At 37.2% G+C, this 26,843-nt stretch overlaps 1 protein-coding gene across 1 annotated transcript; it reads right to left on the bottom strand.

Moving 5' to 3' along the window:
* LOC140144578 (phenolphthiocerol/phthiocerol polyketide synthase subunit C-like) lies at window positions 1-26,627 on the bottom strand. The gene is given in 7 exon segments (XM_072166398.1): window positions 1-10,330; window positions 10,694-10,787; window positions 12,795-13,504; window positions 13,507-13,712; window positions 13,714-14,269; window positions 14,708-15,132; window positions 26,307-26,627. Coding segments are annotated over 6 exon segments (7,857 nt in total). The 5' UTR covers window positions 15,096-15,132; window positions 26,307-26,627; the 3' UTR covers window positions 1-4,427.
* Between the last annotated feature and the right edge of the window lie 216 nt (window positions 26,628-26,843).

The following is a 26,843-nucleotide window of genomic DNA, read 5'->3' as shown; positions in this document are numbered from 1 at the left end:
TTTACGTATTTCACTTTATTTACAATTTCTTACAATTATCATGTTATTGTTAAATCCCATATAATTGGGTATTGCATATAATGTAATAATCTTAGAATTTTACTGTACACAGAAAGACATGATATGATGCTAAACCAATTTGGTCATCATAAATATGTTTAACTTCTAGAAATATGGCAAGTATAAACTCAACTTACAATTGTGAATTTGTCATGGAGATTTATTGTTTTATATTGTAAACATTTTATAATATAAATCAAACACAAATATTTAAATTACAATTCTTAAACAGAATAATTACTGTCTTACAAAATAATATTCTTAAATGTAAAGAAATGAAAGACATCATGTAATATGGCAAAAAAGTGTTCCTGCATATCGTTGTCTGTTAAACCTTTACTACATATATAGTATTTTCTTTAAACACAAAATACAAAAGAAAATGGAATTTTCAAGTTTTCTTAAAAACAGGTAAATGTTTCAAATAAATATAATTTAAGAGAAAATAGAATAAAACGCTCAAAACAAAACCTGCATACCAAAATCATGCACATATAAGATATTGTTCTATTTTAATTCTTAATTATATTTTACTTCTTAGTTTCTACTATAAATAAATAAAAAGATAATATAAAAGTCTTCCAATCTTGGTTACATGTAGGGATTTTGTCAAAAAGATGTCCAACGTTAGACTGTTCCAGTTGAAATCCATACACCCCCTGTGGAAGACACAATATTAATCTCCAACACAGGGAGTGTAGATTTTGAATGCAGTCACCCATTCAGGTAACACCATTTAAAATTCATACAAACTGTGTTGAAGATTAAGGTAATGTCTTCCATAGGGTGTTGAATTCAACTGGAATGGCCCATTACATCCAATTTCGGACATGTCAACTTTCACAGTTAAGTAACAGGGCAAAAAGTGTTATCTTCAGTTGATATCACACTTTTAGATTCAATTTTAACACATTTTAAATTTAAAGCTAACTACAATCTCCAATCAATCAAACAGGATTTTATGCAAATGCTATCTTCAGTAGATAGCATATTTTAGATTTGGAGTAGTGTTCAGCAGAGAGCAAATTTCAAAATTATGTAAAATGGCACAATTCTATATTCAAACAGATAAGCACTTCTTGAAGTACCATATGAATTTTCACAACTGAAATGTGAGTGCCTTTATTTGAATGACTTCATAGCATAGAAGTAAACCAAATTTTGCATGAAATGACAGATTTTATTTCAAAGGTATAGTAAATATCCTTAAATGACCTAGCAAAATAAGCTACAATAATATCTGTATTTTTATTGACATAATAAACATTTTATGTATATTGCACAATTGATGAGTATTTTTGTTTATCCATGATAGGGCTGGGTACAATTACCGAATAGGGTGCAACTTGCTAGACTTGAGTCCAGTCCTCGTTTACGGAGTTTAGGGTTAGGGTTGGGGTAGGGCAGTCTTGTAATAAGACTAGTAGAGTTGCACCCTATTCGACAATCGCTCCTAGGGCTGTTCTAGTGTAAATCCATGCACCCCCTGTGGAAGACATGTTCCTAATCTTCCATGCAGGAAATGTGAGTTTCAATTTCAAATTGGGTTACCTGAATGGGTGACTCCATTTGAAATTATACACCCCTATGTGAGAGATTAAGGTTGTGTCTTCCATAGGGTGTGAATTTCAACTGAATAGCATATTATTAATGTATTTCTAATCTAATGTCAAACAGCATCAAAATACACCCTTTGTACCCTTTTGACCAAATTGAAATTTTAGCATTATTGGAAAAGATTTCTTTCATTTACAAGTTTTAAAATATCACTTTATGTGTAAACAGTAAAGTTAATTTTGAACATAAAAACTAATTGTTTCATTTTTAACTACTTTGCAGAATGATACAATATATCTGGGTTAATATAGGAAACTTGGACATATTTTGATGATATGTCATGCATGTTTTTTTTACATTTTTTCTTATTGTTGAATACATACGGTCCTCCAAGAGTGCATTTTAATATTCTTACAAAGGAATACACAATGTTTTAAAGATGAAACATGAGTTAACAGAATTACAAATCAACAGCACATACGTATTTGTCAATAATGATCTATTAATATAATTCTAAATTATACACAACTATTTTACTGAATACAGAGGTTCCATTAAATGTAAATCATATACTACAGTGGAATGTAGTAACAATTCAAGAAACGTCTAAACAACATTGGATTGTATAAAGTATTTTACTCAGTTTTCAACCAAAGTGCAGTGAATTTATGCATTAAATGACATATTTGTAGAAATAAACTGAAACTTTGTGTGTGATTTACAGTTTTTACTACATTATACAGATGTAAAGCAAGCCATAATCCTTAAAATGTCCGAATTATCCATCAAGTCATTTTATGCGTGGATGACAAGACGGGAGGACACAAAATATACCCAGACCCGTTGCCAGGATTTTTGTGGGGGAGGGGGTAGTGCTAATATTTGGAAAAAGTGGACTTTTTTTCCAGGGGGGTCAGGCAATTTTGTGAAAAGTGGACTTTCTTCCCAAATTTGGACCTTTTTTGACCAAAAAAGCTGGCTACGGCTCTGAATATACAGTGTGATCAAGCAAAATCAGTCATATCGGGCATATTCAATTTTCAGTTTTTTACATGATTGAAAAAGGCATCTGCAAAGCTATTATGCAAAAAAAACCCATTGAAATTGAACTTTAGTTCCAAAGATATGAACAGTTGAAGTGTTTCCAAAACAAAAGACAGCAAAAGAAATTATTTCCTTTGTTTGGCTCTATCTGAAAATCAATATTTCCGACTTCCGACTGATTTTAATTGATCACATATCACATATGAAATTGTAAAATACTGTCTTAAAAGAGTAGAATACCAGAACCAGTTTTATGAATTCGGTGCTCAGAATAAACTAGGAATTACAATATAAGTTTACACAGTTATAATTTACCCGAACGGGATTGCTATTTTACTAAAGGTGAAAACACATTTCATGGGGTGAAAACACATTTCATGGTCTATACTACAACATAATAATATACTTTGTATAACATGGTTAACATTATTCATAAACTCATGATTATAAGCAAAGATGATAATAGAGAAATGTTGACCTTACAGAAGTTAACAGTCCATTGCAGGTGACCTAAGGTCAAAAGGTCACCTGTGTCAAGTTGAACAACTTTTTGTCAAAATTCCCTAATATCTAAGCTACATTCATTATTGCACAGCTCCAAGCCTTCGAATCATTAGCACTCATAGTACATGGATTCAATAATTCTTAATACTACAACATTTATACCATTTTTTCTTCAAACACTTCTTCATTATAACAAGTGTTAGTATAATAATGCAATTCATAATATAACATTTCATTCTTCAAAACACTTCTTCATTATATAACAAGATTCACTATAATAATTCACTTTATAATATATTAAACATTTTTGATTAAAAACAAGTGTCAATATAATAAAATAATGCACGTTATATGTACCTTGTCTCTACTAAAAATCAGGGACATTTCTTTGCCTTCACCCCTAGACCTGACTGTATAAAACCATAATACTAAACCTACCCACCCACCCTTCAAAGGCATCAAAGAAATTCATGATTTTCTGCTGTACCCCTATAACAATACTGTTGGAAGAGTAATATAATGCGCACTTTGCAGATGATAATTTATTGACAACACTATAATTACAATTGATTTGAATTGCCTAATTTTCTAAAGGTTTTGCCTTGATGTTTCTCTTATTTCAGACAACAGTAAATTTAATTGATTCAAAATAGTATATGACAGAAAAATGCGAACTTGATATACGCATGGGTTCCATGAATCAAAATCATCTTCGATACATCAGTAATTACTGTAGCGTTTCAACTGAAATTGCAATTCTATCCAAATAATACGTAGGCCCTACGCGAAATTTGTTTGAATATGAAATTTGTCTGTAACAATTTCTGTTTTCGTAAGATTATAATATAACCACATTATACTATAGGAGCTTATAGGCCTATAATAGATATGCTTAAAACAATAGGTTGACACAATATCTTTCTACTATACAGACAAGAAAAAGTAAACTGTCTTAATATTTGATGCCTTATTCATCGTGCGGTTCGAAACTATATACAATATAAAAGTCACGATGTTGATATTCCTTTCAAATTACTGAAATTAAACTGTCCATACATGACAAACATGATCAAGTTATTTTGGAGACAAAGATAAGGGTCACTTGAATATCCAAATGAATACCCCTGAGTATCACACGTGCATACTTTGACAAGAAACTTTTCCTTCAACGATATATTTTAGAGAGTATGGTCAATTGGATTTTTAAGAGTATGATAATTAATTTCACTTCATTTCAGCAGCACCGACTATTCAAGAAAGTTCTACTCCAGTCCTATTCCCGTTAAGCTTGACAAACTAGGCCTTGGCATCGGCACTGGTTTGGGAGACTGATGCGGAATACGTTCAATATCAGCTTCAACTTGAATTGGACCAGATGCTGACGCCCCTCCTACCCCACTCCGAGCGAGGGACGATGTGTTATCTGACGCTGCCGCGCCAGCAGCTGCACCCATTGCTTCACGTGGTTCTCTTGCCGCGTCATCCAATGTGGGTAATGCTGCCAAAGCAAGACCGATTTCTTTGAGTAGGTTCTTACCAGCTTGAAGGATGTACATGTGTTTTCCTGCCATCACGACTTTCTTGAACTTGAAATCTGGGTTTACTTGTTGGGCCCAATCGTCAACCAAAGATGGGTTGACAAAGGGGTCGTTCTTGCCTGCAAACGCGGTAATGTGACATGGCAGGTGGTCGCGATGACGGAAACGGTATTTCTTGCACGTGAATATCGCAGCCTGGACACTTGGAAACAGCCTCATCATCAATCGTGTGTTGTTAAGGATGGACTGGTCCAAGAAACTAAACTTGACTGGAACAGGCTCTGGGTTCCTCATGGGATCTGCTCGAGTTGACACCCATCTCTGTAACTTCCTCATTGTAGCGCCTGATACTTCAAGTTCATCAGGATGAGGGTAGGACTGAGTAGGCGGGTACCATGCACTGACGCACAGATGAGCTGGACTTAAGTCATGATTCTTCCACAAGTGATGCGCAAGCTCAAACGCGATCAATGCACCAAGACTATGCCCGAAGAATACAAATCTTCCTTTCATAAGGCGAGGAGCAAGAGCGTCTGATAGACGGGCAACGATGTCTGACATGTTTTGCAACGGTTTCTCTTGTTCACGACCTTCCCATCCAGGCATCTGAACTGACACTAACTGTATGCTGTGATCAGCTAGCTGCTGCCTCCATAGAGCAAACATCGATGGTCCACTTCCTACTGATGGGAAACATATCAACTGTTTTGTCGGCGTCTCCACGCTCTCATCAATTCTAAACCAGAGCTCATTGCGAATGGCCACAGGTGTGGGGCTTGCTTCTTCGTCCTCACCAGAAGATGTCAGCACTTTGTTGTAGATGGACAAAGTCAAGTTACGAAGTGTAAGGGTGTCGTTCAACAGTTCCATGGGTGACAGAGTAACTGCAAAGTTCTCGTGGATAACCTGACTTAGCTCTGTAGACATATGCGAGTCGAGACCAAGCGTCATTGGAGATGCGTCTTGAGAAACTTCATCGCTCAAACCAAGCCTCTGCACAAGATGATTAGACAAAGTCTTAAAGATAAGACTCTGAGCATCTGCAGCAGGAAGAAGACGTATTCTCATCTGAATGTCATTGTCAGAATCTAGAACGCAATCCCTGTCTGGGAATAGTTTCTTCAGGACGGAAAACGTACCGCTTGTCTCACTGAAGTGATGGGAGAGCATGGTAGCATTTGCCTTGGCATACTTGCGGCGATCCATAGCTCCTGTTAAGCCAAGATCGGGGAAATTTGTAGATAGTATACAACCAAGACCTTTCAATACTTCGGACGGTGGTAGGCTGGTCATTCCCATGTTTTCCCAGAGGTTAACAAATCCTTCTCGTGCTGCAAACCCTGAAGTATTGATTACACCAGGGGGGATCACAGTGGCTGGAAGACCGAGTTTTCGGCGCATGGTACATAGACCAGACAGGAATGTGTTGGCAGCACAGTAACTGCCTTGGCCCGCATTGCCAAGCATTTCTACCACTGAAGATATCATAACGAAGTATCTGATCGGGAAGCCCATCTTGACGCTCAGTTGATGAAGTACTAACGCTCCGAAAGCTTTTGGGACCATCACATTATTCCAGGATTCTGCTGTGACGTTCCTCAGCATGACATCGTCATAAACTGTAGCACAGTGGAAAATTCCTTCAAGTGGTAGGTCTTCGTTATCTTGAATAGCCGTCAAAGCTTTCTCAACTTCATGATCACGACCCATGTCTACTTTCAGGTGTGTGATTCTCGCACCAGTGTCCCGGAAAGACTTGAACTTCAGGACTGCTTCTTCTTCTGGTGTTGAGCGTGATATGATATACACGTGTCTAGCGCCGCATTTGACAAGCCATTCAACCACAGTCAGACCAAATCCACGTGATCCACCAGTCACAAGGTAAGCTACGTCTCCGCTGGCGGTAAATTCGATATCATCAAAATTCAGCGTGGTAGGAATGGTTTCCTCGTCAATGGTAACGGTGACCTCTTCGATAGATGCGTGTGGTGATCTTGATAACTTGGATATCGGAGCTGTTGGTACTGTGAGGTTCTTCAAAGCCTGGAATCCGTTGTGGACACTGAACATCTGCAACAATCTGATCATAGAATCCTGAAGTCGTGGTTTCATTTCCTCGTATCGACCAAGACCCATGTCGATACTCAAGAAGTATGTGTTTGGTGGTAGGCAGTTAATCCGTGATTCACTCGCTCCATTACGGCCATGGATTTGTACTACTGTACCGAAAGGACGAATCTTACCGACAAGGCGTGTCAGGCTGTTGGAGTCTTGAGTCATCTCTCCAGCAAATAACAATACATCTACAGATCCGTCATTGATGAGATTATTGAAGTTCTCATTCGATGTAATAACCACTCTTGAATCTCCCAAAATGCCTAAAAGTTTCTCAACTGGAAGTATGTTGGTATCCTGTGTCTCTACGTGCAGGAAGACGCTCGCACCTTGTTCAAGAGCAAGATGGGTGGTTGCCAAGCCAACACGGTCACTAAGAGAACTCAAACAGACGATCACGGTGCCATTTTCGTTCAACTGTAAAGTGTCGTGGAAAGCAACAAAGGCTGGTAGATAGTCACGAACAATATTGATGGCTTCTACTGGAGTCAGATTTGCTGGGATGGGGACGAGTTCATTAGCGTTAGACCACACCGTTTGAGTGACGTGACCCCCTGAGCGGAAACCTAAGACATTACTACGCATTCGGAATAGAACTTGGATCTCCTCACTGCAATTGGTGACATGCCCTGCGTACAAGTAGCTGAGACTAACCCTCTTGTCGGATGCATCTTTCAGCTGTTGGACAGCAAAGGCTGACACATTAACAGCAACATCCTCTGGACCCCTTTCTTGTGGAACTTCGTGGTTTTGTTTCACCACCAAGCGTTTCTGCTTCAAGGTATCAACGACGTCCACCTGCCAATCCGTAGACAAAGTTGGTGCTGAGAAACTAGACTGTGGCTGTACTTGAGTGCGAAGAGCAAAGGCATCAAAAGTCACAGTCTCTCGCTGATAATCCATAGCTGGTAGTGGAATCTTGCGTCTTAGAGCTACGAGGTTTTCATCACTTGGTGCTGACCGCAGGTACTGATATAACCATTCGGCCGATTCTTCATAGTCTACTACTGATGGCAGATCAATTGTAGCAATAGAAAACTCGCATTCTTCATGCATGAGTGTAAGATTCAACGCGGATGCCGGTGCCATTAGTGGGTCTACAACATCTACATCCAGTACAGCATGAGCTCCTCTTGTTACCATCCATACCCTGGGTCTTAACTTAGCATCATGAGTGACCACGGCTCGGAATAGACTGATAGGTGACAAGGCTATCGCAGACTGGATTTCATCAAAGTTATCCCTGTTGATTTTTCCAAGTGGTCCATACTGCGTAATATCTAGAGTTGAGAGCATGATGATGTCTGTCACTATACCTAACGATCTCAGAACTCGGCGAAATCTTTCATCACCGTCAATCAATATTCGTGGATCAAGGACACTTACAACGCTGTCGACTTCTAGTCTTCTCTTCAGGTCCATAGCAATGCCTTGCTTATCTTTGATGACGATGACAGCGCCGGGGTTCTCTGAACCAATTGCGCTCAAAGGCCTGCTGATCCTTGAATTCAACTTTGGAGGAAGTTTTGGTGGTTGATTGATAATATTCTCATCTACATCGACTGAGATCTTCTCCCATTCCTTTCTCCATAATTGCACCTTTTCCTCTGGTTCGTTGGAATGGACATTTTCAAAGCTGATCCGATCCAGTTGGGCAAATACTCTTTGGTTTGTTGCATCAGCCACAACAACATCTCCGACCGTTTTATCATCCTCGTGATATATCTTGACGTGGAAGGCTATCTGAGTAGTTGCCTTACCTTGGAGTCGTACTTTCTTTACACTGTGAGGAACTTGGAACCATGTGCGAAACACTGTCTTTGCATTTCGTGCTTTCTCCTGTTCTTGAAACATTTGACAGATTCCGATTCCTTGGAATGTGCTGTCCAGCAATACCGGATGGAACACATAACGCTTGAATTCCTTCTCCAGTGGCTCGGGAACAGATGTGTATAACAGTGCTTCGTTGTAATCATGACTGAAGAACGCCATGTTGACGCATTTAAACATATCGCCCAGATGGAATCCACCACGCCAAAGTCGTGAGTAAAACTCGTGTTGGTCAACTTCAAATGGACACTTCCGACGGATTTCATCTGTAGCTAAACGAACGCAACGGAAATCGTCATCCATTTGCTGATGGACTGAGGAGCTTCGCACTCTGTTAGGAGTGTCTATGTGTCCTTTGCTGTGTGATGTCCATGTTTGGTCCGATGGATTAAAGCTTTTCAAGGTGAACTGTGCCTCCCGATGTCTAACCTCCAGTGTAGTTTCAAGCATTCCTTTTGTACTTGGTGCAAAGATGAATCGCTCAAATTTCAGATCACGTAGTGTTATGATCTCTGAATCCGGGAACTGCTCTTTTGCTGCAGCAAGCATGGTCTCTGTTTGTGCCGCTGCTGGTATAACAATGCTGCCGTGAAGCTTGTGATCCCGTACCCAAGGTATTGAGGAGATTCCATACTTGGATCGCCATACTTGTGGAGCACCTTCTCCCTTGAAGTGAGACAACTCTTGGCGTTTTCCTAGAAGTGGGTGATGACCTGCTGGGAATTTGAACAGTTTGTTTGCTTTTTCTGTAGTCGCTGAACACATTACTCGCTGCCATGGATACGGAGGAAGTGACATCACTTTGTAGTCGCCGCCATCTTTGAAGAGAAGATCCAAATCGTAATGATACCCTTCTACGTGAAGTTTCGCTAATGAACGCAGAATGTTGACTTTGTCGTCTGCAACCTCTCTGGTGTCTGATGGACGTCGTAGCGATCCAGTGACGAACATGTGTGGATTGGGTTTGTTTCCGTATGATATAATGATATCCCTCAAGGCTGGTGATAGAGCTGGATGGGGACTAACTTCTAAAAAGCAGTTGTAGCCATCTTGGATCAACTTCTCAACTGCACCGCGGAATTTGACGGCTTGTCTGACATTCTTCCACCAGTAATCCGATGTGTTTGTAGTCTCCCTATCTAAGTATTCAGTCGTCACTGTAGATACCATTGGCACTATTGGTACCATTCCATAAAGATCTTTGGAAGATGACGGATCCAGATACTTCAGCTTCTTGATCAAATCTTTCTTGACATCATCTTGCTGGTAGCTATGGAATGCATTATCAACTCTCAAACTAATGCATCTAATGCCATCTCTCTTCAACCCATCTGAAAACCCAGTAACTGAATCTTTGTCTCCTGATAGTACAATTTGACTCGGGCTATTAATAGCCGCAACATCGACCACACTTACGTACTCACTATTCTCTAACCTAGCCTGAACTTCTTCTACTGCATGTAATACAGCTACCATGGACCCTCTCCCACTAGTCTTCTTCATCTGCCTTCCTCTGATGTAGATAAGCTTGATGGCGTCTTCTAAGCTGAGTAGACCTGCGGCTTGAGCTGCGGCTACCTCGCCGACACTGTGACCGACGATTGCGTCTGGAGAGACACCTCGAAGACGGTAGAGTTCTGCTAGGGCAATCTGTACAGCACATACACATGGCTGGGCAATTTCTGTGTAAATAAAACGACAACAAAACATTGCGAAATTTAACAAATTTTTTAAATGTTAACTTATTTTAACATTTTAAAGGCCCCCCCTAGTAAAAAAACCACTTTTTGCGGCAATTTGGGCAAAATGTGTTGATTTTAACTCCCCGCCTGAAATTCACTTCCCCCGTCCCCCACACCCCTTCCCGAAAATTTCCTGACGCTGCCACTGATTGTAGGCCCCCCTGCTCTATACTGCTAGTATAGTCTTTAAATTAAATTTCTTTTTCCGAACACTTGAAATAAATCATTTTTAGAACCCAGTTCTGCAGAATTTAAAAACGAATTGATAAATTGCATTTGTATATTACTATATACTACGCCTACCTGTTTGGTTGATTTTCTCTCGATCCAGTTCCTTCGACAGCATATGAATCAGTGACCATTTCGCGCCACATTTCGTGAGCATTTTGTCAATTTTCTGTGAAAATAAAACGAAAGGCAAATGAAAGTAACAACTACATTAACATTCATCACCATGTTTTATATTTAATTGAGTTACCATGTTTACCAGTTATTATCATCAGTGATTATATGATTCCCTACTTTCAAAATATTCAATATAGATCCTACTTTCAAGAAAACCCTCCGAGGTCATAACTATTTCTTTGTCTACAACCGAAACAACAAAACAAAGAAAGAACGGAGAACATGGAGAAGAAGAAAAGAAGAAAATTTGTGGTCATTTTTTTCAGCCCCCCCCCCCCTTAGGAGGGTCAAAACTTTTCAGCCCCCCCCCCCTTTTTGCATCAGGCCTCCCTAACAAGTGTTTGTGAACGGTCCCTAATCGCATTATTCGCATATAATTCAATGGAAGCAATGATTTAGACGTTTCAACATAATTACAGGACTCCAATTTCGAAAGGTTTCCTGAATCGCCGTGTCTTTTTTTAATGGTTTTCTTTACGACGACCTGAGATTCAGACAACATTACATCAGACATACGCTCTATCGTTTTGAGATTCTAATATCGTAAAGTGGGCAAAAAAAGATTGGAAATTCCACTTCTTTAGCACATGAAAAGGCGTATGCATGCATTTAATTGTAGGATTGGATCAGTAAAATCTAACCAGACCATTCCCAGAAGGTGGATGGAATTGGTATTGTGACTTCGTAATCAGACTTAGAAGTTGACTGTCTAAACACTATGCTTTTATACCATATAAAATCATTTTGTCTACTTGTCGAGCTTTGTCGCATGCTTCCTTAATTGATTTATTTTTATGTGGTATCGTTTAGGTGATCTGAGTACACAATTTGAAGAAACAAGTATTTGTCATTTTAATTTTCCTCTTCTGGAAGAAGTTACCATGGTTATGCCTACATTATTTTGAACGACTTAACAGAAAAGAAAAGTTCTGTCAAATGCTCTCTTTTGTCGTTCTGGGTCAGCAGTGACAAGACATTTTACACTTGCCTTAATAAGTTTCCTATATAGGCCTATACCGTTTGTTTTAAAACAGAAACAAAAGGGCGTTACAATTCATTAATTATCTTCCCTAATGAATTTCCACCTAAAGTAATGAGCGATTTAATAAAGTAAAAAGTCCGGCTATTGTGACAAAGTCAAAACAATTTCCTGTTGTGGAAGGGAATTTGGAATAGTGGGCGTTGGTCCTAAACAATAACGTCAAAATATCACGTTTAATGCTTAACTATGATGTTTGGGGTAAAATAAGCTGAATTGGATTCGTCTGTATGGTGTTTCACCATAATTTAGCACTTCCAGAACACTAAAAAACCGCAGTGATTTATAGTGCGCTACGCACAGGCACAACGCCTATAGACGTTGACCCACAAGCCTCAGCACACTTTACAGGTTGTCATTGACCACTTTTTCATTTCACAAACCATTAAACAACAACAACACATGGACTTGCCGCTAAGAAGCGCACACCTTCCACGTGACCTTTGCAGCCATCAGCTCCCCGTGTTTCAACGAGGCAATTAGCAGTAAGTTCCTTATCCAGGGAATTTCAAGCTCAATTTTTACACGAGTGTGTACTAACCACCGTCAGGGTTTGAACCCGCAACCTCTCGTACCATAGATTAAAACCTTATCGATTGAGCTAAACTTGACTGCTTATTATAGTCTTCAACATTAAAACAACATTTAACAATCCAGGCGGCTTTCCCAAATCATATAAAATTGACATTGTATTGTATCAAATCGTTGTTGCAAAACTCAATCAAACATAACCCGGATTCTAACCCTAGCCCTATTATATAGTTTTCTAACACCAATCCTATTGGGTGACGGCAGTTATTCTATTATGTCTAGTCCTATTGACATTCTCCAAATCCTGCGAAGAAACCAAAACTACGTCATCGTTAATACGCATTGATGACGTGACGAAATGACGTAGTTTGGGTTTCTTTGCAAAGGATTTCGGGAATTACCGAAATTTTCAATTGTTATAAGTATTACCTTGATGACGTGCTTGAACTGTGGCTCATCTTCCATCAACTGTCTTGCCATGCCCCACCATTGAGTACCCATTCCAGAGAACACAAACACCAGGCGATGACTCGCATTACCATCGGGTGTCTTCCCGTCTGTCACGTTGTAGGCAACTCGCGGATCATGCTCCAACTTGAGTCTGATCTGCTCCGCCGCTTCCCTTGCAGTCCTGGCGATGACACCCATACGGTACTGATGATGTGTTGCTCGCACTGCTGCTGTGTAGACAGTGCTGTTATACATCCGCAAATCATTGCCGATGTTATCGTTCAGGTAGCTCAACCAGTCTTCAAGGCGTTGTCTTAAAGCATCTTTACATCCACCTGACATAAAGAGGATCATTGGTACCACGCTATCTGACTCCTGGTGGAGGGAACTACCACCTGCACCGCGTTCATTGCGTTGGGTGAATCCCTCGAGTACTAAATGGGCATTAGCGCCTCCAAAGCCAAATGAACTTACACTAGCGAGCTTTTTGGCATTCTTAGGCCACCTGGTAAGCTCTGATGGTACCCTCAAGTTCAGATCATCAAAGTCCACGTTCTCATTACCTTGTCGGAAATGGACAACCTTTGGAATCTGTTCATAGTGAAGCGTCAATGCTGTCTTGATCAGGCCAGCAACACCTGCTGCGCCTTCAGAATGTCCGATATTGGATTTGACTGATCCAATGAAGAGGGTGGATGCTCTGTGGTGCGACTAAATCCTAGAGCTTCCCCGATGGCATTGGCCTCTGTCTTATCTCCCACCTGCGTACCGGTTCCATGTGCCTCAACATGAACCACTTCTTCCTTCTTGGTTTGTGCGTTTTTAAAAGCAAGCTCAATGAGGTTCACTTGTGAATCAAAGCTCGGATTTGCTATACCAGGAGTACGTCCATCATTGCATAGTGCCCTCCCTAATCACGGAATATATCCTATCACCATCATCCAATGCTCGCTGGAGACTCTTCAAGACCACAATACCAGCCCCTTCTCCTCGTGAATACCCATCTGCAGATCGATCAAAACTCTTGCATTTGCCATCTGGAGCCATCATCCCAGCTTGGCAGAACCCAATACTTGTCACGGGTAGCAGTGAGATGTTGGCCCCACCTGCCACTGCCATATCGCAGTTGCCGTTCCTGATGGCTTCACACGCCAGATGTACAGAATACATTGACGAAGAACACGCAGTGTCTACTACAAAGCTTGGACCACGGAAATCAAATTCGTACGAGATACGATTTGCGCTCATGCAAGAGTTTGTGCCAGAGTTTGTGTATTGGTTGATATTGTCATTTGGCATTCCTAGTAAGATGCCATATTCACTGGCAGTGAGTCCAATATAGACTCCTGTGTTGGATCCACGGACACTGTGTGTAGGAATCCCAGCGTCTTCAAGTGCTTCCCAAACTATCTCAAGAAGAAGACGGACTTGTGGATCCAGATGGTTGGCTTCCTCTGTAAAGAACAAGATACGAATAATGATTGCATGGATAAACGAGTTCAAGTTTTGAAATACAGTGAACACTGGAAGGAAAGATGCATACCAAAATAGGTTTTTTCGGCAAAATACCGTGGTCTAATGTTGTTTTACCCCTTCTCGCAATACCATTGTATACCACTATTATTAACATGAATAAAGAAGTAACACTACACCCACACGCAACCCCCCCAATATAGGCACCCTACACTCCAAACCCCACACCTCACGCACACACCCTCCCTACACTGGCCACTGAGAAGTCACCCTCCCCTCTCTTTCACCCTATGAGATGTTGACTGCCCTGATATGTAGATTTGGACCATTTTCTCCTTTTCCCCTCGTAAGTTGCCTTGCTCTCTTCCTCCCCTCTCTGGCTATGCACACATCCCACATATTCACAACGATTCTATTACCTGGCGATATTTTGAAGAACTGCCGATCGAATTCCTCTGGATGTTGCAGCAAGTATCCAGAACATCTGTTGAACATCTTCCCTGGAATCTTCTTGCCCGGATACAGAAAGAAGGAGGAATCAAAACGATCTGCCGGAGGAGGGACAGTGCAGTCCAAACCTTTTGATAACATATCCCAGAATTTTCGCGCTCCTTCGACACCATTTGCATATCGACAACCAATGCCAACAATGGCTATTTTTTTGTCCAGTGGTAGAGTGTCGTCTGGATCCGACACATGTTGAGATTTTTTATTGTCGTCTGCTGCACTTTGTTTTTTGAAGCGTGAACCCATCAGGGTGCGACGGAGAGTACCCATACGCTGACTAGGTCGATTAGGGTCCTCCATCTTGGATTGGAAGTGTGTGTCGCTTAAAAGTCGAGTTCTGAAATGCAAACAAAATTAGACACTGTTATAGATTATCACCATGATCATATATAAGTATAATAAAGCCATATGCATGCCATGGCATTGGAAGTGAATCATAGTTCTTTCCATGTGGAGAGATTTCGTTCCATGTAACGAGATAATTTGGGATTTTAGGCGTGAAAATATCATTGAATGTGAACGAGAAGGTATTAAATTCTATTTATACTCTTATGGTTTATCCGAAACGGAAGTGTAATAATCCTAGTGAGTTATTCTTGAATTTGCTCTTTACATGATTTAGGAACTGCAAGAAGGAAATACCACATGCACACATCAGAGCATCCCTGCACACATAAAGCCCGACTAAACATTGATGCTCAGTAAGACACGTTCGAAGTCCATAGGCCTAATTATTAAAAATGTACTTTTGTATCAACTTGACAATAACATGGGATAAATGGCGAAATTTAGATTTAAAACATTATGAAGATAATATTTTTTTTGAACGCTTGAGTCTATGGTTACGTACTATTTTAAAGGTTTTAATCCATGATTATATTATAAATGTAAGGTTTGAATTCACGGCTAAATGTTTAAAGTTAACTGTTGTAATGTAGAGTTCCTAACTGCGTTGAAGGCTTAGCGCCTCCGTTGAAGGCTTGTGCTAGCCGAAAGCTAAGGTCAAAAAACTATAGTTATTTTTGTATACTGTTTAAAATAAATGTTCCTAACTTATGAAACATTGCCGCAAACCTGTCAGGTTTGTACGTGGAGCAAAGCAGGGGAACAATACAGCTTTATGAACTGTAAGACTTTTTTTCAGTCATTAGCAGGTGATTTCTCCAACAAACTTCTTCAAAGAGTCCACGTGTTTTAGCCAGAGGTTATTAAAGTTTAAAACTATTTTCTATTTTCGTCAGTTATATTCCTTTAATTTACTGATGAATCACTTACATGCATGATGACAACTGGCCTGTCTACGGGCTACGAGACAACCAGCTTCCTGTAATGTCTGTCTATACATAGGCCTATGCCTATACAACACCTATATGCTAAATTTATATAGCACCCATTTAGTCAAAATAAGTCCATTATCTTACACATGGTAAATTTGGTAATGGTTTTTATTTCTTAATATTAGTGTGAATTACAAATATACGATCTTTAATAATAATATTTTTTTTTAAACCTGAATTTTTGGCATAGGGCACAATTTGCAAATGATAGTTAAAAGATGAGACTTTCCATAATGTAAACACTGAATGGTGAAAAAAAAATCAGAACATTCTTTGGGGAACTTTTTTATGGGACACCTTGTATATCATTTAGTTACCAATACCTCGTTTTACGTTTTCTATTCAAAAGTAAAAAAAGTTAAGGAATCGGATGGCAATGTTTGCACAGTATTTTTGTGGGACTTGATAGCCCATCAGACAGACCAATTTGTATTCTAAATACGAGGAATGTCCTTCTGATATAAAATAATTTTGATTAAAAAAAATCTACACAAATGCCACAGCCAAAATCCACATAGAAAACGATGTTTCAAAAACAATCCGAATTCAGCGTGGTGTGAGGCAGGGAGACACAATATCCCCAAAAATATTCACTATACAGCAATGGAAGATATATTCAGAAAGCTGAACCTACAGGAGAGGGGATCAACATAGATGGTGAGAAGCTAACAGATCTGAGATTTGCAGATGATGTAGCTTTGGTGACAACATCAGTAAAGGATATGGAGATCCAGTTAAATGATCTGAATAAAGGAAGTAAAAAGATTGGATTGAACATATACACAAGGGCAAAACTAAATATATGACAAACCACCAGTCAGAGGACGTCATTGTATAGTTGAAGGCGATGTTATCGAAAAGGTGGATGGCTATAGATATCTTGGCCAAACAGTGAAGATGGAGGACAACACCAGGGAAGAAGCTCTGATCAGAATAAAGGCAGGTTGGAGCTGCTTTGGAAGATTCAAGGACATTCTATGTGATAAAAAGTTACCAATGCATCTGAGAAGTAGAATGTTTAACCAGTGTGTATTGCCAACAATGACGATATGGTGCTGAAACATGGACAACAACCTATAGATGGAACAGAAACTACAAACAGCCCAAAGATCAATGGAAAGTAAGATGATACACATTAAGGGGTAAAATTAAGAACACAGAAATAAGACGTCAAATTCAAGTCAAAAGACATTATGGTGAAACTCAAAGAAGCGAAATGGAGATGGGCAGGTCACCTTGCACGAAGGGAAGATAACAGATGGACTAAACGGCTTACAGAATGGCAACCAAGAACAGGGAAAATATCAAGAGGAAGACAGAAGAGGATGTGGCGTGATGACATTACTGCCTACAGGCAAGAGACAGAGAACAGTGGAAGAATCATGAAGAAGGCTACGTCCAACAATGGTCGAACACAACCTGGTGAGGTGAGGTGAGGAAATAAACTTTATTATCTAATAATATGTACTTAAAGTGTATGTAGCTGGGAGGAAAAACGACCATCAATTGAAACTTTTGACTTGAAGATATACATTTTTCCCCCAAAAGACCTAAAATTGTTTTGTTTTGTTTTTTTAAAGTTTTTTACAAAGGCTACTCTGATGTTATACGATTGGGAAAGACGAACATCCCAACAAACACAAATATTTTTAAAACGCGTTATGGGTTTGGTCAAAACGTTTTCATAACATTATGTTAGAGAGTTTTCAAAAATGTTTTCTGAATGTTGTTAAAACATTTTATCTTTTTTATAAACCGACATTTAAACACTTTCTGCAAAACGTTTTGTGTTTGGGATTACACTAAGAAGTGATTAATTAAAGCTTGTTTTTACATGCATATATCATGTGTGTGATACATGTGGTTTTATTACGTAAGGCTGTGGACAATTAATTTCAAGTTTCCCGTCACATAGTTTCTGGAAACATTCATTATTCATTGCTTATTATTTAGGTTTAGGTCTAAACTTTCATTATTTTCACAAAATGTAGGTGTACCTGCTTGATCCGTAGCAAATATATACAGGGTGTAACAATAAAATTTGTACAATTGCATTTTGACTTCTGATGAAAAAACTAAAAGAGTTAGGGCCTACGGCACAAATGTAATATGCAATAGAATTAGTGATATATTGGCTAAAAGAAGACGTTTAGTTGGTTTCTTTACTAGCTTGGGTTCAAAAGTTATTTCCGATTAATTAAATCGTCCAGAAAACGTGTTGGGCCACTTTTGCCATGTTAGCGTATATCAAGTTTGAACCGCATTGATTGTGTTTATCGTGCATTGAACATCAAAGAACTGACGCAAAAGAATTATAAGTGGTGTTTCTTCATATAATTAACATGAACTTAATAATAATATGATGTTTCTTTAAAATATATAAATGAAGTCATGAAATCTCTTTGGAATTATCTTATAAATAAAGTAATTTCTCATATCCCTGAGATATCATTGGTAAAACTCAGAACAGTTTTTGCACCCATAAGTACAAAACAATAAACATTTGAAATTAAGTTCAGCTGGGCTTCTAGCTGTTCTGGGGCGACCACTATTGCCAGCATTTCTGTCAACAAATTGTACATACAGGGTGTCCCAGAATGATCTATACCGGGAAAGATGGAATTTTTTAGGTATGAAGGACATGTTGAATGGTGATATTGTTTTGTATTTTAAGTTCTACATATATTTAGCTTTCTCAGATTTTTTAGATTTTAAAAATTGGACGTTTCTAGTAGAAGTTATAGAAGATTGCGTAAAAATGGTGAATTCTAAGTTTTGACAACGCAACCTATTTTGAAAATCTGTAACATTACTAACCGTTCAGCACAAAGTTATTTGGAAAAAGTTATGGATGTATTTTAGTTGTGCCCTGTTCATATTTCCACTAAATAGCCGATATCTATCTATTATTTATCACGTTACGAAGCAATCATTATATGGAATTAAGGATTTGTGGCCTAATCGCATTCTCTCTTTGGCGGTAGTTTTAAATATAGTTATTGTGGTGTGCGGTCCATGTCATTTGAAATGCTTGCAGAGATCGAACTGGTTGTGGTACAGAAAAGACGGCTCCTCAATTTACTGTACAGCAGCGTGGAATTCTTTCAAAAACTTACTGGCAAACCGGCAGCTATGTTGAGACGCAACGAAGATTCATTAGACGATAGTGTATAACGTAAAGAAGTTTGACGAGCACAGAACTGTCAGGAATCGGCAGAGTGAAGCTTCAGGTGCTCGTAAGACTGTTATATAAGAACTAGAACGAACATTGCAGCTGTCCGGCAAGCTTTAAGGCGCAACCCCAAAAGTAGTTGTCGTCGAAATGCTGTGCCAAACATCACACGTTCTTCATTTAATCGTATTGTGCCATTTTTCAAAGGTATGCGAGTCGTTTTTCATCGATTTTACATTATTGCATGCCACGCCAAAACAAATAAAGGTAGCGTGCTGAAATTAACAGAATAAGTAGGAGACATGTCCAGCATTATAATGCTGGTATCAAAAATAGATACACTGCCCGTCTTCTATTTTTAGTTATTTTTGCAAACACGGTACAAATCATTCTGGGACACCCTGTACTTCTAGTAATTGTATGCCTTGAAGGAAGACGTGAGTTTGGAAAATGAGCTATAAACAATCTGATGGTTTCTGCTTGACTCCATGTGCTACCGAATGTCACAACCATAAAAATACGCTCTTCCAACCTGAAGCCACGATTTCTAGTAAACGAGGTTGTTATATGTCAGTGCTTAGTTGTGACTTTCAAAAACTCAAGGAGATATTCTATTATGTAATCATTTCTACCACTTCGAATACCCCATTGTTTAAATTGACCTATCATAAGAGCACCGTCCAATTGGTCCATGGTTCAACTCTATTCAGTCACTTTTGTAACACTTAGACAAAAGTGGCCCAAGCGGTTTTAAGACTAGGTTACATAATTGGCTATATCTTCACTTGTATACCTACGATTTTATTGAAACAAAGCTTATCTGGTGCCTAAAGAAATTATCTTGATAGACATATTAATATCAACCAAAAAATAGGCGACATACTTGTGTCATTCTATTTTCAAAATTGTACAAATTTTATTGTTACACCCTGTATACACAAGAAATAAGTAACTTTTTACACTTTGGCTTCAAATAAGAAAAAAATGAAAAAACCGACGTAAATATAAAATTTACATGTATGTAAAAAAAAAAAGAAAGGGAATTTGATTTTGGCTGATACTGATATATTTGATTGCATCACGGAGGCCTACTTTGTGTCATTGAAGGATGTTTTTCAAGTAATCTTCATTTTTTGTCAAACTTTACGATAATTTTAGAAAAAAAATTATTTTATTAATTACTGTAATAAGTATAACACCATGCATGGTCTACTCCCCATTCCAGAAAAATACAGAACTAATTTTTTTGGGATTAAAAAATATTATCCTGTTTTGCCAAATGAAACATAGCTGAATCCTAATCCTTTAGGTAGTCCTAACTAGCAATAAAAGTCAGATTTTAATATTTGGCCAATTTTTGGAAATAAGGGCCAAAAACATGCGTTTTTAGGGTGTTTAATGGTATGCTGTGACAATCAAGCCCAAAGACTTGTACTAAGGCTAATTTCAGTTTATGCATTCTAATTTTTGGAAAAGACATGGTTCATTCTTATAACCAACCATGAATTAAAGTAACACAAAAAAGTGAAAATTTGAGCAAAATTTCGGCACATGCTCAAGATTTTGAATGCTTAGACTTGTTCCAAGTCTTTGATTTTTGTGACTCGATTGTCAGAAAACATGCCAAAAATGCATGTTTTTGGCTCTTTTTTCAAGAAATTGGTTAAAAAGTGAACTTTTTCTTTTATCTCCAGTTAGGACTAACTAAAGGATTAGGATTTAGCTATGTTTCATTTGGCAAAACAAGATAATAGGGTACCTGCAGGGAATATGGGACCATTAAGGACGTTTAGCTTATTTGCATAAAAACTAAAGAAGATATGCCCACAAGAGATTGTTATGATGAACAACCTGTCCTTTAAGATTAATAAAACAGGCAATGTTACCTTGTTTTTATGTCTGTTTGGACGCTATGACGTCAAAATGACGTCATCGTCAAGTGTCCCATAATGTGCAGGTAATATGGGACACTGAGTGTTATCTCTATGGTGAAAATCAAAAAGTTCAGAAAATCACTCTTTTGTTCTAAAAACATTTTTGTTACATGATTTTGAATGTTAAATGCAAATTTCTACAAGAAAATTCAATTTTCTAAATAGTTTTGCTTTTCGCATTGACAATGCACGCAATTTCCTATGTGTCCCATATTACCTGCACCCATTCAGTTGAAAATCAGAGAAAATAATCATTTATAAAAGGAAAGTGCCACTTGTCAGTGGAATTTTACCTGCTGATAAGCTTAACCCATCACCTAAAGATCATAAAAATGACAAATGCCCCTCAGTATCAGAGTTTTTGGATACACAATCATAAAATGTGACGTCATTGATTTTATATCAGGCCAAAACGACATAATTTTTTGGGCAATTTCACTCTTTTGGCATTGATTTCCAAGAGTTTGATACACAGACTCCAAAACTGCATTTCTAGAAGCACAATTGATGTCTCTAAACACTTAACAAATCAACTTAAAGTGTTTACCTTCTCTAAGCTACTTTTTGTTAAAATGAAAACAGGTGTCCCATATTACCTGCTGTCCCATATTACCTGCAGCTACCCTATTTCCTTTATTCCAAAAAATTAGTTCTGTATTTTTCTGGAATAGGGAGTAGATATCAGGAAATATTGTTTGCATTGTGTGAGAAAATGGCTCAACGTATAATAATTTTGCACATAGTTCATGTAATTCATCAACCATCATGATTGTGTGATTTATTCAAATATGAGCAAAATGTTTTAATTTATTATAGACGAATATTAAATGCGACAAAAATGTTAAATTTAAAGAATATATCAACCGACTATCAACCGGACAATGTCTCTTGGCTAAGTTATAAATTGAGGAAACTGCAACATGAGATCGTTTTAGATTCTGGCTATTATATATAATACATAGAGATTATGTTGATAAAGAATAAACAAAAATAGCAAAAAATACTTATTTTTCATCACATTGACGTAAATGTATGAGGCTGACGTCTTTACAGGTACAAACTTCGTAAGAAGGTAATCTTAATTTAGGTTAACTATTCTGACCAGCAGAGTATACGGTAACAGCGCATGATGTTAACTGGACACCCACATGGCCAATATCATGAAATGACTTATGCCATTTTCAAATTGACAATGTTGACAGTTTTACATTACAGGGACTGCCTTTTGAAAATGTGAAAAGAGCTGTAGAATGCTCTTCTGGTCTCTTCAAGAAGAGCTTCTTGCACCTGTGGCCATTAAAGCATAAAGAATTTAACTAGTCATCTAGAGGAGCTATAAATCGCTCTTGCAAATTAAACTTAAGAAGAGCTGTAGAGGAGTGATTGCTCTCACTCTTCTCAAAAGGCAGTCACTGCATTATAGCGCTTTGGTATTCAGTTAACTCATACCCAGCAAACACAAAAAACGTTATAAACGTGTTATAAGCGCGTTTTGGCTTTGGTCAAAACGTTTTGATAACATTTAATGTTGTCAAAATGTTTATTGCAAATTGTTTTTTGACAAACATTTTTGCAAAATATTTTATCAACACTTAATAACATACATTTTTTGAATCGTTTTATACCCGACACAAAAATGTTTTCTGTGGTAAATGTTATTAAAACGCATTTTCTACCTTTTATATAACCCGACTTTTAAACGGTTTTTTTGTAGTAAAACGTTTCGTGTTTGCTGGGTATAGTCATACATGAAAACATTGGACTAAACAAATGACAGAATTGTCTAAATGAACTTAAATGTTAAATAAAAAGTTAAATGAAAAGTTAAATCCATAATGCAAGGACCTGGCCACCTTGTTTCATTTTACCTCATTATTTCGACAGTTGTTACTAATATTAAGTAATAAATTTGGCAAAGAATCAGCAACAAATTTAAAATTTGACCGAAATCATACATATATAATATAGCTTTAAGAAACAAACCACCATTTATCCTAATACCGTATGCTACTAAATATAATATAATATAATATAATATAATATAATATAATATAATATAATATAATATAATATAATATAATATAATATAATATAATAATTATAATATAATATAATATAATATCATAATATTCACTTAAGCACGTGTTCCTCAGGAAATATATGTAAGGAAACCATTTACCACAGCCCTTAATAATAATTTTGTGCAATGTTGTTGCGGTCAACATCGTGATGTGCGTCAACTCAAAATAAGCCCATGTCAATATATAATTTTGAAAATGTGTATATTTTGTTATTGTAGAGATATGAAAAAAGAACCATAATTTAGACATTTTTAATACCTCTCTAATATTGGATAAACAACGGAATTTAAAAGTGATGCAGATCAATTTCAATTAAATCACAAAGCACTTTATATCGCATTCAATGAACCTATCCCCAGCAAATACATTGTTTTATAAACGTTTGAATGTCGGGTTATATAAAACGTTTTAATAACATTCAAAATTATTTTTGAAAACTTGCTGCAAAATATTCTAACATAAAGTTATTTAATTGTTGACAAAATATTTTGCAAAATGTGTGACAACAAATATTTTAACAATAACATTTTGACAACATTTTAGAAATATTGTTGTGTTATTTTCATATAAAATGTTTAAAAAACGTTTCCATAACCTTTATATAACCCGACATTTAAATGTTATTTACACATTTTGACTCAACCAAAACGCGTTTATGCGTTTATAACGTTTTGAAACCCTTTTTTAACACAATATATTTATAAACGTTTAAATATCGGTTATATAAAGGGTAAAATGTTTTAATAACGTTCAAATATATTTTTGAAAACTTGCTGCAAAATATTTTAACATAAAGGTATTTAATTGTTGACAAAATATTTTGCAAAGTGTTTTTTTAATCATATAAAATGTTTAAAAAATTTAAAAACGTTTCTATAACCTTTATATAACCTGATATTTAAATGTTAGTTAAATGTTTTGACCAGCTCAAACCAAAACACGTCAAAGTTGACGTTTATAACGTGTTGAACATTAATTTTTGTGTGTTTGCTGTGATAATTTGCCTAGATGGTTTTGAGAAATTTATAAATAGTCCGATAATACTTTGCCGTCATCAAGTTGTTAAAAACTTTCATGATTGATGAATTATTATATCTGATGTTACTCAGTCGAGAAATTGCCATTTAAAATCCTACTTTTTTCGGTGTAAACCTGCTTCGGTTCTCAATCGCTATGTATGCATGTATTGAACCATTTGATTTGCTATATCCATAAGAGGACGTACATAGGGCAAATTTAAGTGCGTTCTTCCTCTACTTTAGCTCCCTGAAACTGCAGCCTCATTGTACAACCATACGGGAACCGGGACGGGAACACTTAATTTTAGATACCCACATTAGAGTCATACGTTCTAATACAACCAAAGCTTTCTGAAATACAACTAAAGCATTTGTTACCGATTGTAAGCTCTAATAAGATTGTTTGACTTTGTCTTCATTGAGGAAGTTATCATCCAAGATCTCTCTCCCTCTTTCTTCCCCTTCTCTCTCCCTTTCTTTCTTAATCCCTTCCTTTCTTTTTTCCTTTTTTAGGGATCGCCGGGGGTGTCGCATCCCCATACACCTGTGAGATGCTGACCGTCCTGATATTTAAGATTTTTAGTCCTTTTTGTACTTTTTAGCCACTTTTTTACCATTTTTGTAAAAGTTTCCCCTCTTGAAAGTTGTCTCCCCCTTCCCCTTTGCCCACCCACTGAAAAACTTGCTGGCTATGGCACTGATGTTATTTTTTAGGCTTACATCCCAAAACAATACACCATATTAATTCTTAAAATATACGGTACATATTATATTATACTGGTATTTATAGGCTATCTATAAACATAATTGTATATAATTATAATATGTGCTAATCATATAATCTGAAGGTTTGAAACATGTATTCTGTCCCAAATATAAATGATGACTAACAGTCAGTGGATTAAGACAGTAGGCCTACAGCAATGACAAAGTCTGAAGTGATGTCTGAGACTTGCTTAAAGCAATGGTAAGATTATGGAAAAAGTAAGATTGTCTTTTTAAAATTTTTTTTTTTTTATAAAAATGATAAAATGAAATATCAGATATATTCCCAAGTTTAATTTGAGCCTAAGGAGGTAAAATGAAAGAACAGCTATTTATTTATTTTTCCAGGTAATCTGTCCATCGCCTATTATTTGAATGTGTGTATCAGAGATTCGGATTGGCCATAATACAAATTTTATGGCAAATTATTAAAATTTCATATTTTTTATATTTAACAGTCCTCAAAGTAAGCTGAATAAATCTAATGATATGTGCTTAAAGTATATGTAGCTGGGACGAAAAGCCGACCATCAATTGAAAATGTTGACCTTTCATATTGAAGATATGTATACATTGCCCCAGACCTACATTTTTTGGTGTTTTGGGAAAAAAATCTATATCTTCAATACGAAAGGTCAAAATTTTCACGATGGACGGCTTTTCATCCCAGCTACATACACTTTAAGTACATATCATTATATTTATACAATTTACTACGAGGAGTGTGCAATTTCAAAAATATCAATTTTTAATCATTTGCCGTAAAATGTGTATAATTTATATCATTGCACGAATTTTAAAATTATTTGATATCAGAAACACATTCCTCATATTCAAAATGCAATTCGATATGTCAGGTGTGCTCTCAGGTCCCACAAAAAATACTGTGCAAACGTTGCTATCCGATTCCTTAAATGTTTGTCAAATATATTACCCCGCGTTTGTTCAAATACACAGCTAAAGTCTAAATTAATGGCAAAAATTAAGAAATTAATTAATCCACTGCACTTTAACAGTACCCAATGTTGGGGCCAATTTCAGCTTAAATTGGCCTAATTTGCCCAATAATTTCGACTTTTGATATTTGATTCAATGATGATGGGTAAGACAGTGTACATAAAGTGAATATCAGAGTTGTTGCAAAGGTTATAGGCCTATAGGAATTGGGAGAACACACAAGTATCATACACAAAAGTAACTTACCTTTCTTAATCCCGGTTAAGGCATGTTGCAAGTATTCCACTTAAAAGTCCCTAGCTTAAAGAAGTATTAACTTCTTCGCTGCCAACATGAAGTCTCCAAGTTCAAATTTGAGACTCATTTGCCTTAAGAAAGTTCCACGTTGTCAAATGAACTGAACTGAGTGCTGCAAGGTACATGCGTAGGTGTAGCACCGGACCCTGGCTAATCACGTGCAGACGCCGCGATAAGCCCACTTTACTTTAAAAGTTTTCAAGTTGAACTTCTGAAGACAGCAGCAAAGGCGCTGTACCAGCCTGTTTCATGTGATATTGCTAGAATGTGATCTAGACACACAATTGGGCTTGTTTTGTTGATTTTTTTGTCGTAAATCGAATGCTACTCAACCCAATAGGAAGTTATTGATTTGCATACGATCTGGACAATTTGTTGGTAATTAGGCCTAACATGATCATGTAATATATCTTGATTCACTTTAATCTTAAACACAGGAAACGATTTAAAAGATGAAATTGGGCCGTCTTTTCATTGTTGGGTGCC

The sequence above is a fragment of the Amphiura filiformis genome, unplaced genomic scaffold (genome assembly GCF_039555335.1).
Source record: "Amphiura filiformis unplaced genomic scaffold, Afil_fr2py scaffold_64, whole genome shotgun sequence".
Classification (NCBI taxonomy): Eukaryota; Metazoa; Echinodermata; class Ophiuroidea; order Amphilepidida; family Amphiuridae; genus Amphiura; species Amphiura filiformis.
The sequence above is the reverse complement of the archived record's forward strand: the minus strand, read 5'-3'. Positions and strand labels throughout refer to the sequence as shown.